General features: G+C 39.7%; 1 protein-coding gene across 1 annotated transcript in view; it reads right to left on the reverse strand.

Annotated features, from left to right (window-relative positions):
* Positions 1-5971: 5971 nt before the first annotated feature.
* The window catches only part of LOC111872008 (ragulator complex protein LAMTOR4), a 9190-nt gene continuing 735 nt past the window's right edge, over positions 5972-14426 (reverse strand). The window contains exons 2-4 of the mRNA XM_033754476.1: positions 13496-13600; positions 10502-10616; positions 5972-7424 (exon numbers count right to left, since the gene is read on the reverse strand). Of these exons, the coding sequence (XP_033610367.1) occupies positions 7321-7424; positions 10502-10616; positions 13496-13600 (324 nt within the window). The 3' untranslated portion in view covers positions 5972-7320. The remainder of the gene's footprint in view (positions 7425-10501; positions 10617-13495; positions 13601-14426) is intronic.

Raw genomic sequence — 14426 nt, forward strand, 5'->3', positions numbered from 1 at the left:
CCTCTTGCTAGTTGGCCTGGACGTTTTCTGCAAATTGCATCCTGAAGCTTCAACAAAACTTCACAGTACAATGCAGAATTCACATTTTCACCACACTTAAAATGGGCTAGCAGCACTCCGTGAGAATCCCAGGCACGGTAAGCATAACCTTCACACCTGATGGTGTACTCATAACATTAAACTTTTTTGTTGAAGTTGAACTGGGATGTTTTCATTGCACTGAAGCATGCTTTGATTCGGGTTTGTAGTGATGCACCCATGATTCGTCCACAAACAATCCTGTTAAGCATATCTTCTCCTTCATCTGCATACTGTAAAAGATGTTGCAAGGAGAGTTGCATTCGGGCCATTTCGTCTCTTGGCACCTTAGGTGAGCACTTTCCGAAACTTCAAACGATCATGACTGTGTGCTAAACCATGGGAACACCCTAGTACAGTTGCTAGACTGCCTGTCAGCTCGAGTCAACTCTTCCATCCGCTGCAAAGTTGCTTCTGTTGCAATCTCAACAGGGCGACCTGATCAGGCATCATCTGCTGCTTTCGAACGTACTTGAGAAAATTTCTCGTCCCAGTTATGAAACAATTTACACGATAAACACTTCCAGCCGTAAACAGGAAAAATTCTTATGAACATCCTTTGTATTGAGTCCTTTTGCCCACAAAAGAAGCACAACAGAATATTGCTCTTCTGTAGTAACTCCTCGAGCACGGTCGCCATTTTGACTATTGAAACCAGCCTCTGACCTTGCAGTTGCGCGTCTGCTACCTAGTGATTCAAACAGGGAACCTATTACAGCTTTTTTACTTCCATTTGCGACTTGCTTACTGACTAAGAGGCTTAGTCCCACCCCACTAGCAATAAAAAAATAATGACTGTCCATCGTATATGATGCTGAAAGCGTGGTTAAATACTTACTTACTCAAGGAGCTGAGCCCCTCTGGAGGAGCCGCCAATTCTGCAGCTACTCAACAATTTCCCAGCATTTTATGGAAACCGAAGGTTCATTACCCTGTTCACAAGAGCCCTCCACTGGTCCCTACCCTGTGCCAGATAAATCCAATCCATCCCATCCTGTCTAAGATCCATTTTAATATTGTTCATCCACCTACGCTTTGGTTTTCTCAGTGGTCTCTTTCCTTCTTCCTTTCCCACCAATATCCTATACGCATTCCTCGTCTCCCCCATTCGTGCTACATGACCTGCCCACCTCCTTGACTTGATCATTCTAATTATACTTGGAGAAGAGTACAAGTTATGAAGCTCCTCATTATGCAGCTTTCTCCAGCCTCCTTTCATTTCATCTCTCTTCGGTCCAAATATTCTCACCCTGTTCTCAAACACCCTTAGTCTAGGTTCCTCCCTTAATGTCAGAGACCAAGTTTCACACCCATACATAACCACAGTTAAAATTATAGTTTTGTATATTCTAATTTTTATGCTTACCTGCGGCCATTTCTGGCTTAAATCATAGGCTTTCTTGAAGTCTATGAATAGCTGATGTACTGTCTCATCGTACTCCCATTTTTTCTCCAATATCTGACGAATGCAAAAGATCTGATCTGTAGTTGATCTGTTATGTCGAAACCCACACTGATGATCCCCACACGTGGCGCGATAAATTCAGTCCCCCTCCCCCATGTCTTTATTGTGTTTAACGCTGCCCCCTTTACCTTTACGTGGGTAGCTATATGGGCTTATGGCAGGTCGGAAGTGCTCACGGGTTTTGGGCCCCGGCCGCTTTCAGAAAACTGGTTTCTGCCCGTCCAGCTCAAGCAATGGCAGTCTTCTGGAATGTTACGTTCTGCCGCGTGGGAGAATTCCACCGGCATTTGGAGGAACATACCGCTTCCATCTTCAGGAGGGGTAAGCGAAGCGAATAAAAAGTAAAGTAAAGGTATCCCTGTAACAGGCCGTCGAGGCCCATAGGGTTGTGAGATGTTGAGGTTCCCACATTTTCTAGACAATCGGCTCATAGATGGCGTCAAGGTTGTCAGCCTTATGTGCCGGCCGCCCTTTACCCCCAAGAACATTCCAAGAATATTCCTGGTACTCATTTCTGTTAGAGGCTAAGTCGACCCCAGGACCATAGTGCTGCTGGAAGGATTAACTAAATTGAAAAAAATCCAATGGCCTCATCGGGATTCGATCCCGTGAACTTCCGGCTTGTAGCATAGTGCCGTAACCAACTACACTACCGCGTGCCCCCTAGCAAAGCGAGATGCAAGCAATGTGATTGAGGATTACTCTTTGTATGTTGGTTGTCTGTAACACGATTCGATCCTGAAGATAGACGCAATATGTTCCTCCAAAACGTCGGTAAATTTCTACTGTGCTAGAGATTCACATCCGATTCATCTTTTTCTAGGTAAAATAAAGGTAAAGCTGTTCCTGTAACAGGCCGTGAAGGCCCATAGGGCTGTGAGACGTCGAGGCTCCCACATTTCTCTAGACAGTCCTTTCACAGATGGCGGTAAGGTTGTCAGCCTTATGCGCCGGCTGCCCTTTACCCACCCGGAAGATTCCGGGTACTCATTTCTGTTAGAGGCTGAGTCGACCCCAGGGCCATAAGGCGGCTGGAGGGATTAGCTAAATTGGAAAAAATCCACCTCATCGGGGCTCGAACCCGCGACTTTCCGCCTTGTAGATTATTGCCTCAACAAACATTTCGCACATATAACTGTCACTCACATTTTGGAAAAAGAGTCCTGTAAGTGGTCCTACCACCCACTGTAACTGGTTTCTGTTCAATTTTAACAGTTCCTTCGTTCTTCCAGCAGAGGGTTATTGTTCATACAAAGGTAAGTTTAGTATTTTAATTTTCCTATAGTTTTATATGTTGGCATTAACACTGACAGACGTATGACTTCGCCCAATCATAAACATTGACCAATATCAGCAAAGTAGAGAGTGAGTGTAAACATTTTACCTGATGTAAGATTTGAGGCTTTCACGGCGGTGACTATGAAGAAAGCAGTCTTCTGGGATTTGGCACCGTGTATATGTGGTGTTAACCGACGTTTCGGAGGAACGTCGGTTAACACCACATATACACGGTGCCAAATCCCAGAAGACTGCTTTCTTCATTTTACCTGATGATGGCAGACCCATGTTGTAGAATAGCATATAAAGCTTATATTGTATTTAAGCATCCTGTTGCATTAATATATCTTTTGTATACGTATATTTCCATCTTAAATGCAATTTATTATCTAATATTTCGATGGATATAATAATTTACTAGGCAACGACTAGATAAACACAGCCTAAATACCTTAATAATCGCAGAAGCGAGTATGATCATCTCGCTACAACGAATACTCTTGGAGGAATGAAAGCGTTGCCCCAAATTAATACATGATATCCGAGGCAACGCATTCGTGAAACACAGTAATCAAACCCTTGGAGGCGGTGATCTACGTCTATTAGGTTCTCCAGCAATTATAAAAGGCAGTGCATTTGAAAATTTGTCGCAAAATGAGACTCAGACTCAATACTTGTAGTACAAAAGACAGACCCACCCTCTCGTCAGTGAGGGCGCCCCACAAGAACAAGATCGAAACTGTCAAACAGTAATAAATATCTGGTCATAAGCCCCACATTGGGCTCGAGACCAAGATTGACTGACTGACTGACTGACCAACCGTCAGTCACAATGTGACTTTGACTTTGAACAGTTGGAGTGTTAACCAGGTAAGATTCGTTTCCAAGCAGGCATTGAAGACTTTATTTTTGTGCTATAGTTACAGTAATCTTTAGAGTGTTGTAATTATTTGTAGTTGATGTCTTGTGAGTGTCCAATAAATCTATGCATCAATCCAGAACCCATTCTTATTAGTCACGCTAACTAGTAAATTCGTGACATCATGTTGCACTTAAGATGGAAATACATGTGTACAAAAGATATAATGCTTATATAGACGAAATGCGATGACAGAACTAATAGTAAGTTGCTGACACAACTGAAAGACATTATTCCTTCATAGAATGGCCATTATTCTCTGGCTAAAACATCTCAGAGGCTACGCTATATTTTCAGTAGGCGACCTAACCAGCTTATGTTGAACACAGAATCTGCTTGCTACCCACTTCGTGCTGGTATCTTACTTAACTCAGTATCTGACCATGAAGATGGTGGCGATATGATCCTCCGAAACGTCGGTGAACTTTGCCCTACTACACGGCATTACATCCGTTGTTTAGAATCTTGTGAATTTCTAATGTGACACCACGACCTACGTCGCCTCCTGACGACAAACATATTTCAGGCATGGACAACAGCTGTTTACTTGAGCGTTTTGTCAACCGGTGGGACAGGATCCACGGTTGGGTCGCCAAGTCTCGAAATTTCTTACGTACGCCTGCCTGGACCGGGCATCGACTCATCTCAAGTCCTCTAATCTGCATAGGACACTGTGATCGTCATTATTATAATACTGGAATGTGAGCTGCACAATTTCGCTGCCCGCTCAGGCAACTCGCTCCTACGTTCTCTGAATTCCAAATGTCACTTCCTTCTCTTTAGCCTTAACACGCCACGTCTCACGTGGTTCGTCTGATAATATTTTGTTCTTGTCCTTCTGAGACTAGATATTGTCTCTTTGAGTAGGGCCCGGAGGTAAATCTTATTTCTGAATTTCAGCGTTTGTTAAACGCTTACAATGGAAGCGGAATCTGGTGACGTTTCAGGTGGACAAATCCAGTGGAAGTCGGGTGTAACAAAAAGGTAAAGGAAAGCTATCCCTGTAACAGATCGTGGAGGCTCCCATGTTTTCTAGACAATCAGCCCACAGATGGCGGTGAGGATGTCAGTCTTATGCACCTGCCGCCCTTCAGCCCCAGGAGCCATAGTGTGGCTGGAAGGATTAAGTCAACTGGAAAATTCAATGACCTCATCGGGAATTGAACTCCCAAACTTCCGGCTTGTAGCATTGTGCCTCAACCAACTATACTACCATGTGCCGCATTTCAGGAAAAATGAAAGTTTTCTTCTCAAACCACTGTAACAAGGTGCACTTGCAAAATATCCACCATTACTTTGCTTTCCACAGGCTTCAACGTCAGTAGAAATTAATTTACGTTTCACTTCTGCTATGTCTTGAAGAATGATGCAGTGGTACGGCTTGTAATTGTAATAACATTGTGTAGGATTTGAGATGGTTATGAAGACTATTATCTTCTGGAATACAACACTGTGTAGTCTGATGACAGTCTGGGCTGCTTCCCACCCGCTTTCACGCTGGCTTCTTGCTCGGCATATTCTTTGATCCTGAAGATGGAGGCGGTATGTTCCTCCGAAACGTTAGTTCACTTGATCATTTTTATGTGCTGTCATGAAGATAAACAACTGAATGCACATTAGGTGTGACGAACTTAACACCAACAGCTGATGTGTCCATTTAATTTCAGTCAAACCTGATTTTCCTGGACCCTCCTAAGGAAATATCCTAAAGGAAAGTTGAAAAGCAGTGACGATAAAGCACCTCCTTGCTTTGGGCCATTATGGATAGGAAAATTATCAGACAAATATTTACCTATAATGACTTTAGTATGGATTTCATTTAAACACATTTTAATCAGATTAACTAGTTTCATGGGTACCCCGAACTCTTATCAGAATATTGTACACATACAACAACATGTGAAGAATGCAAAAGATATGATCAACAGTTTATCTGTTATGTTGAAACCTACATTGATGATCCCAAGTAATTTCGTTTGTATATGGACTTAACCTTGAGAGTATGATACTGGATAAAATTTTATATTAAGTTGATAACAGTGATATAACCTGCCAAAGCTGTCAAAAAGTATACATTGGCCAAACTGGTAGAAATCTAACAACAAAATATAAGGAACACATAAGAAATATAGATTAAACAAAGACGAATATATACTAAATAAACGCCACCGGTATGGACCCATGACAGTAACGGAAATGGCTGAAAATGCGAAAAAAGGAAGCATCATGAATATAAAAGAAAACTTCCACATATATTGCTTTAATAAAGTCAATAAATTGATAGAAGAATAAAAACATACTAGGGAGAGTGATAACCAACATAACATGTTCAACATCGTAATGAAACATCAGTACAAGCTCACACAGACGTTATAAGACACAAGTAGTGTAAATACATGATTCAGCACACCTTAGAACACAGTATAACAACGAAACTGAAATTTTAACAGTTATATATTTTCATACACCAGCAATAAATAAATTGAAGAGAAGTACAAACTAACATCTGATGTAATTTAATATTATCACACGTTCCTCTCTGAACATTATAAACAAGGGGAAAAATCTCACAATAATATTCATTCACATATATTCAACAAGATTTCAAATTTCTGGAAATCACTGCTTCACAAGCCAAAACAATTTTTGGCCATAATGACTAATTTCATGAATGGTGTAATACAAGGGCAGTTTGAGTCCAAAAACCCAGCAATTCTATACAAGGGCCTGCATGTGACATATCATTGTCACTTGCACATATTGGTATGTTGGGTAGAGAAACAGCTGCGATGGTTTCGTATAGTATCCATGTATCAAAGCTTTACAAGCAAACAAAATGGCTGGTGTGACTGAAAATTATTCCAAGTTTGAGGTCTGCATAGTGGTCAGATTTCTGCAAGCAGGAGTGAGTCAGAGTGTGTTTACAATCACAAAGTTTTCATCCAAAAGGAAGTGTCTGTGTGCTGCAACAAATTTAAAGATGGCCAAAAAGCACTGAATGATGGTCCACAGAAACACAGAGCCATGACCTCACACTTCAGCCCATACAGTGGCCTGGTTGAAAAAGTGAAAGTTGGAAAGTCTGCAGCATCCATCACATAGTCCTGATCGAGCGCCATTGGATTTCTATCTCTTCGGGCCGTTTAAGAATTTCTTATCAGGAAAAAGATTTAAGGACCAAAACACACTGCAAAAAAACAGCTGTGCAAGACTTCACATCCCTCGGAAAGAATGCCATCATAAAACAATGGGATAAATGTCTCAATGCTAAAGGTGACTATTTGGAAAAATAAACATTAGTATGTACTGTTTCTTGACTTTATTAAAGTTTTCTTTTGCAATAAATATACTGATGTAATTTGGTGCTGTACCTTTCAATTCGGACAGCCCTCATATGTACACCACACTTCATCAGTTTGTCAAAATTTGTCACCTTCACAGGAGGTAAAGGATCTGTAACTGTCAGTAACATCAAAACTGGTCAGAGCAGACTGTCACATAATCAACAGTTCCGCCAGTTACAGCTTCAGTTAGAAACTGAGTTACCTTTGTACACTGAAACACTTCACATTAGCCACAGCTAGGCAACTGCAGGTTCTGTCTCATTCAGGGAGAATTTTCGTTTCACTACATGAATCTTCTTGTTAGAGAGACAGATAACATAGCAGTGATCATCATACACAACTGTAACAGATCATAAGAAATACGAATGAAACAGAAGGACATAAACTGTACACACCCTTTTTTAACATTATTCATTCTCGTATGTCACAATAGTTATACATTATAGAATGATTTGACACCATCCAGTGTGACTCAAATGTATATTTATATGATGCCTTTACATGTCTGCCAGTAAGTAAACACCCATTCTTGGAAGGCGTAACAACATGCCGATGAAACTATTATTACATTGGTCATTCACTCACTCATGGAGCTGAGCCCTTCTTGAGAAGCTGCCAATTGTACAGTTACTCAAGAACTTCCCAAATTTATGGAATCCGAAGGTACATTATGTACACTTGAGCCCTCTACCAGTCCATACCCTGAGCCAGATCAATCCAATCCATACCGTCCCATCCTAAGAACCATTCTAATATTGTCCACCCACCCATTTCTTTGGACTTCCCAGTGGTCTCCTTCCTTCTGGCTTTCCCACCAATATCCTATATGCATTTGTCCTGAATCAGGCTAAGACATGAGTACACACTCATAAATACGTCACAGGGAACAGGGATTATAGATACTCCACACAACACACCACAAATCAGTCCCTCAACGCACAAAACAGAACTCAAAAGTAACATTAAGTAAGTACATAGACTTCTATATAAAACACGCACAATATAATTTCATATTCATAACCAACTATAATAAAAAAAAAGGGGGGGGAACATGGCCCGGACATTTTATTTCAAATGTTTTAAACTTTTAAATATTTTAACATTGACGGCTCAATTTGAGGGCATTCTTCGGATGGAATGCAAGAATTGTACGTGCATTCAACGCTACTAGAAAGTGTTGTGCTTTTACACTCCGACATCTGTAGCAGTGTTCACGCAGCTTACATACTGTGTAAATTATACAGCGCCAGTGGTTTCATGTGTTTGTAAACGTGCCTCTGATGATGGTTTATTTTAAACCGAAACATGTAAGGCGAGTGAAATAAATAAGTGACCTAAAAACATTGTTACACTCGACGGATTATTCATTGACAATTTGTGATTGATAGTGTAACGGACCAAATATGAAACAATTCAAAATCGAATATTTGTATATTACAGATAACACCTGTACAGTGTGAAAACAAGAACTAGCTGCTCCAGCACTTAGACATAGGGCGAGTAACCCTAAGAATTTTAAATTTTAAATTTAAAATTTAGTGAAAAATTTTAAAAGGTTTTAAAACATCATAACTAAAGATTTTTAGAGTGCTACTACAAGAATATCAAATTTGACGTGGGCAACATAATCTACATACCAGACACATATCAACGATGTAGATGTTGATAATACGAAGAATGTGACATTGTGTTTTTAAATGTTAAATTTTAGACTGGGTTCAGTGTGGCAGCAACGTTAAGAATATACACCTGATGATGGCCGATAGAGGCCGAAACATGTAGTGTAGAAAGAACAAGATCAAGGACATATAATATATATTGTTTGCACTTAGGACGGAGTTTGTATCATTTAACAAGCAGAGAAGTTAATTGGAAAACATTTCACAGTAAATCCCATCTGTAGGTCTGCATACATCCCACCTATAGTCCATCTCTTGTAAGGGGTGCTGTTTACATGTCCTTTTTAACATTTGCAGTTGCTTCAGTGATCTGTACTTCACCCAGCACATTCACTCTTTGGCTCTATACCTGTCATCCACACAGCCACAAAGAAAACAGTCCAAATGCACAAGTTCAAGGGAATGAAGGGGCAGCCATGAAATTGATTCTCCTCTTCCTATCCATCGACTCAGGAAATTCACATTCAGACACTCACAATGTAAGCAAAATGAACAGGTGCACTCACTGTTCAGTTGAATAAGACTGCTGTTGTTTGTGAGATGTGGAAGCATCATTTTCCAGAATAGATGTCTTTTCCCACACTGAAAGTCTGTCTAAATTGCTCATACCATCTCCTGCTGCTCTAGTCATCAAGAGTGCTCACACCATACTCACATCTAAATTCACACTGAACTCAAAATTTGTGTACCATAACACAGTCTGTGCTTTGTGATGAACAGTGGACACTGTACTGATTGCACCCTCCACTTAATCACAGCTGGGATGCATACAAAACTTGTGTCAGCAAAACTGTTTATGATTACACTGTAAATACCAGCATTGTCATATCTGTTTCTGTTCCCAAGTTGCAGGTGTTTGAAATCACAGCATTCTTTTTTGCAGATCCTGTACAACTGCTGAATAAATTCTATGCTTTCAAAGCTTCCATCCCATAATCACAGAAGTCCACCACTGGATCCTATTCTGTGCCAGTTCAAACCATTTTACATATCACATCCTATTATCCTAAAATTAAATTTAATATTTATCCCTCACCTACTCTAACTGATTCCTTCCTTTCAAGTTTTGCAGCAACTCTACATACTCCTTTGTTTCCACACTCTCCATGATGCCCCCACCCTCCCCAAACACATACACTACATTTCAGACTCCATGACACTAAAAATATACTCCCCCCTTTCAGTGTGGATGACTATTTTCATATACATAGTACTTACCTTCTATTTAGTAAATGAAACATCGGGATTATACCCAGTGTGCCTGGCAAGGCATTCTGTTGCGAGAACAATGCAATGAGTCTTGAATTTTTATCATGAAATTGTAAAAACAGTCCTGACCTTGACTTCAAGACTAATTACTCTATCACAAACTTCAAGAATTTTCAGATTAACTAATTCTGGTACTAGCATGAATCAACTTGCGAACTAAATTGGTTACTCTTCCCTGCTCTGCCCACGAATAAATTTTCTTTTTAAATAAAATGGTCTAGAAGCTTTCATGGAAAACAAGATTCTAATAACAATACAGATAAGCAGCACATGGTTGTTGCACTGACACCAGGTCACCAGTGTGATACACTGTGATTACAGTGAAAGCACTGGCATAGTACAGATAACCTCCCCCCCCCATTCTCATCTTGATCTTATCCCATACCAAATAAGCCATTTTCACATGTGCCCATAATACAGCAGAGGAACTATAAATGAACTGCTTTCTGTGTCGCTGTCTGCAACATACCAGAAATTCTCTTGTACCCATCCTCTTGAACTGCTGAGTCAAGTCTATCAGTCAAGGTGACCAGCCCATAAATAACATTGGCAATACGCTCGTCATTCTCCAACTCTCCACCAGACTGCAACACGTGAAACAGTGCCTTAATGTTCAGCGACAATGTAGTGCACATGTACAGTCAAAGTGACCAATTACTATAACTTTTTCTTTCAATTCTATTATCATTATACCTCGAACCAAAGTGCTGTCCCCATCCTCACTGTAGTACAGGAACATTTAAATGTTGTGACTTGTAGACCCATTGCCAAGTAACAGCCATGAAAACTGGCAACAGTACAACAGCCGTTGCTAGGGATGAGAGAACACACAATAATGGAGAGATGCTCTCTGTGTGGTCAGTGCCAGGGCTACATAATGAGGACTAGTAATTCAGTTGTTGTTCTCCTGTGTGGAGGCGGGGTCGAATACCTCCACCGTGACCCTGTGAGTCGTAGGAGGTGACGAAAAGGGAAGTCTCAAATCTGAGACAGTAAAATATGGTTGCGAGTCCCAAAGAACTCGGACCCAAGAAAGACCGCGCTGGCAAGGGCCAGAAGCATATGCAAAAGACAGACCCGTCCTCTCATCAGAGAGGGCGCCCCACAAAAATAATACTGTGTCAAACAGTAATAATTAATAGCTGGTCACGAGCCCCAAGACTTACTGACTGACTGACCGTCAGTTGCAACGTAACTTTGACTTTGACAGTTATTGTTGAGTCAATTGAGAGTTGCAGTTGTGAGATGTAATAAGCCGGCAGCTGAGGCCAAGGCAGTTCAGAAATCCAGAGGAAGGGGAATGCCCACTGTTGGAAGCCATTACCAAGCAATGACTAGTGAAGACAGAGAAGACTTTATGTGTCATACAGTTACACTTATCTTTGGAGTGTGTAACTCAGTGAGACTGTCATAGTTATTTGTAGCCACGAGATGGTTAAGAGTCCAATAAATCCGATTTCCAACCCAAGTCCTGTCTACAATCACACTCAATCATGTGACAATATCTTACTTCCAAACAATATGGAGCCTAAAGCTCCTATTAGTTTTAGCACTTTTACTTCAACGTCCCTGTGAAACTTCGTCTGTATATTAAAATTCACAATTTGAAGTCTATTTGACTTATTTATTTAACACTACATGTTTTAGCCTAACTGGCCATCATCAGGTGTATGAGACTGTACATGAAAACTCCAGTCTTGTTATTACACTGCTGTAGTTTGCATTTTACAAGTAATGCACACACATTTGGTGTATATTCTTTAGTGTTTTGTTTTCTTTCCTTTGTGCTGTCTGTAGCTGCATACACAAGTGTGTATAACAGAAGTAACCAGAGCATTATAATCTGAATAACTCAAAAAATATTTTATAAGCATTGTATGTTACTCATAAATGCAGAATACAACATTGCAACAACACAGAAGCAGTTTTCATCTACGAAACCTGATGATGCCCAGTTAGGCCAAAACATGTATATTAAATAGTAGGAAGAGGCAAGGAGAATTTTAACATACAGACAAAGTTGCATGGGGACTGTGAAGTGAGAGTACAAAAACTGGAATACACTGCAACAGGATGTTGCAATACAAGATTATCAGTTCCCACTGTTCCACAGATGCCACTGTGTGTAATAATTCAGTGGAATTTTGGCTACATCTGCAGTCGCTATGTGGGCATGCAGCTCCTCCCACAGTACACACAAAATCTTCTGTAAAAAACTACAGCAGCAATAACACGACAAGCAACATTTCACAAGGAGTGGTACAAACCAGCCAGTGCCTCTGTAGATCAGAATTTAACTGAAGAACCCACTAATAAGAGAGCATATAAACAAATTATTAAAACACAAATACAGAAGGCACAAAGCTATGAATGACACCCCTAATTCTGGAAACAATTATATGTGTATGTGACCACTGCAGGAATTTTCATAAACGAACCAACCAAACTTAAAAAATTATCAACCGAGTCACAATGGGGTAATTCTTCCTATACCATATAACTTTTTAGGGTCCAAAAGAATGTTATAAGGATCATGATAAGTATAAAGAAAAGAGATTCATGTAGATTCTTTTAAGGAAATAAAAATTCTGCCCTTGTGCTCTCAATATATATATATAACATATTTGTTTACAAGAAATACTGAGGTCCATAATATTGAAACCAGACAACATATTAATCTATTTCCCTTGAGTACTTCATTCACTAAAGTTCAGAAGGGAACTTATTAATCAGGCAAAAAGATTTATAACCACTTACCTAGGAAACTCAAACAGTTATCCAATGATCAAAAATCCTTTGGGTTTGCCCTAAAGAGATTTTTATATGTGAACTATTTTTATTCTTTGAATGAGTATTTTAATTACAAATGTAAACACATTTGAGTGTATCGATATTGTATAATACAGGTTTATGCTTAATATATATCTTTTAATGTCTTACAATGTATCTATTACATTACTACGTATGTGCTGCTGACTAATGCATTACTGAATTATGTATTAAAGCTGTCACGACAATAACCACATCCAGAGAATGTAATTTCTTAATGGATCTATGGTGAACTAATAAATGATGATGATGATGATTGAAACTTCTGCACACAGATGTGGCCAAATTACTTAACTCTTTTATGCAAGGGTATAATTACACAAAATTATGCATAGTAGTCGAGTTTTTGCAGCCAATATATATTTTCTTTAAAAATTTCCTCATGCATTCCAGCACCACTTATGCAACATACAAGATCATTATACTGACCGAAATAACGGCACCATCTTCTGCTAACAGAAGGTATCCTATTTGATCTGGTATTCGTTCCAAATTCAACATTTTCTTCTTTAGGCTTGAAATGAAAAAGACAAACTGAAACATAAATTTTTTTACTATGAACTTCAATGCCACCTCTCGAGAATGACTTATTTCAAAAACTCTTTTGCTNAACATACAAGACCATTATACTGACCGAAATAACGGCACCATCTTCTGCTAACAGAAGGTATCCTATTTGATCTGGTATTCGTTCCAAATTCAACATTTTCTTCTTTAGGCTTGAAATGAAAAAGACAAACTGAAACATAAATTTTTTTACTATGAACTTCAATGCCACCTCTCGAGAATGACTTATTTCAAAAACTCTTTTGCTTGAACATATAACAGCAATGTAGAAATGACACATTTCACTATCAATAATGTATACCAATCTTTATTCTCAAAGAAATACTAGCACCGTATCAGAGGAACCAATCCTATTCTGATCTACCTTCATGTCCATACATGTATATAGTAGTTATGTGATGTTTTGGTAATCAGTCTACATTGACCAAATGCACAGTGTAGTACATATCTAGCATGTACACGCCCAGACTAGAAAATGCTTCTCCCACATTAATGATCACATAATAACACAATTCATATCGGGAAATATGTGTACTCAAATCATCACACATTCATACAACCTGCATGTCAACCCTGTGCTTCACAACCTGGTTTTACTATGAGGATGCTTCTAACACAAAGGATCCACAAATTAAATAAGCCTAATACAACACTGTAGCACCTGAACCTTACAGAACTATTAGGCTTATTTTGGACTCTATCCATCGTCTGGTATATAGAAGACAAAAAACCACATGTTTCGGAAACTGGATCTCTCTCCGTCCTCAGGTGGATGGGGCAGGATAGACCTACTCAGTTGGGCCCGTTAGGAAGAGCTAGTTTGTCCAGTGAATGAGACTAGCTCTTTTTAATAGGCCCAACTGAGCAGGTTTATCCTGCCCCATCCACCTGAGGACGGAGACAGATCCAGTCTCCGAAACGTTGTGGCTTTTTGTCTTCTATATACCAGACGATGGATAGAGTCCAAAATAAGCCTAATAGTTCTGTACGGCATACAC

The sequence above is a fragment of the Cryptotermes secundus genome, unplaced genomic scaffold (assembly GCF_002891405.2).
Source record: "Cryptotermes secundus unplaced genomic scaffold, Csec_1.0 scaffold77, whole genome shotgun sequence".
NCBI classification, from domain to species: domain Eukaryota; kingdom Metazoa; phylum Arthropoda; class Insecta; order Blattodea; family Kalotermitidae; genus Cryptotermes; species Cryptotermes secundus.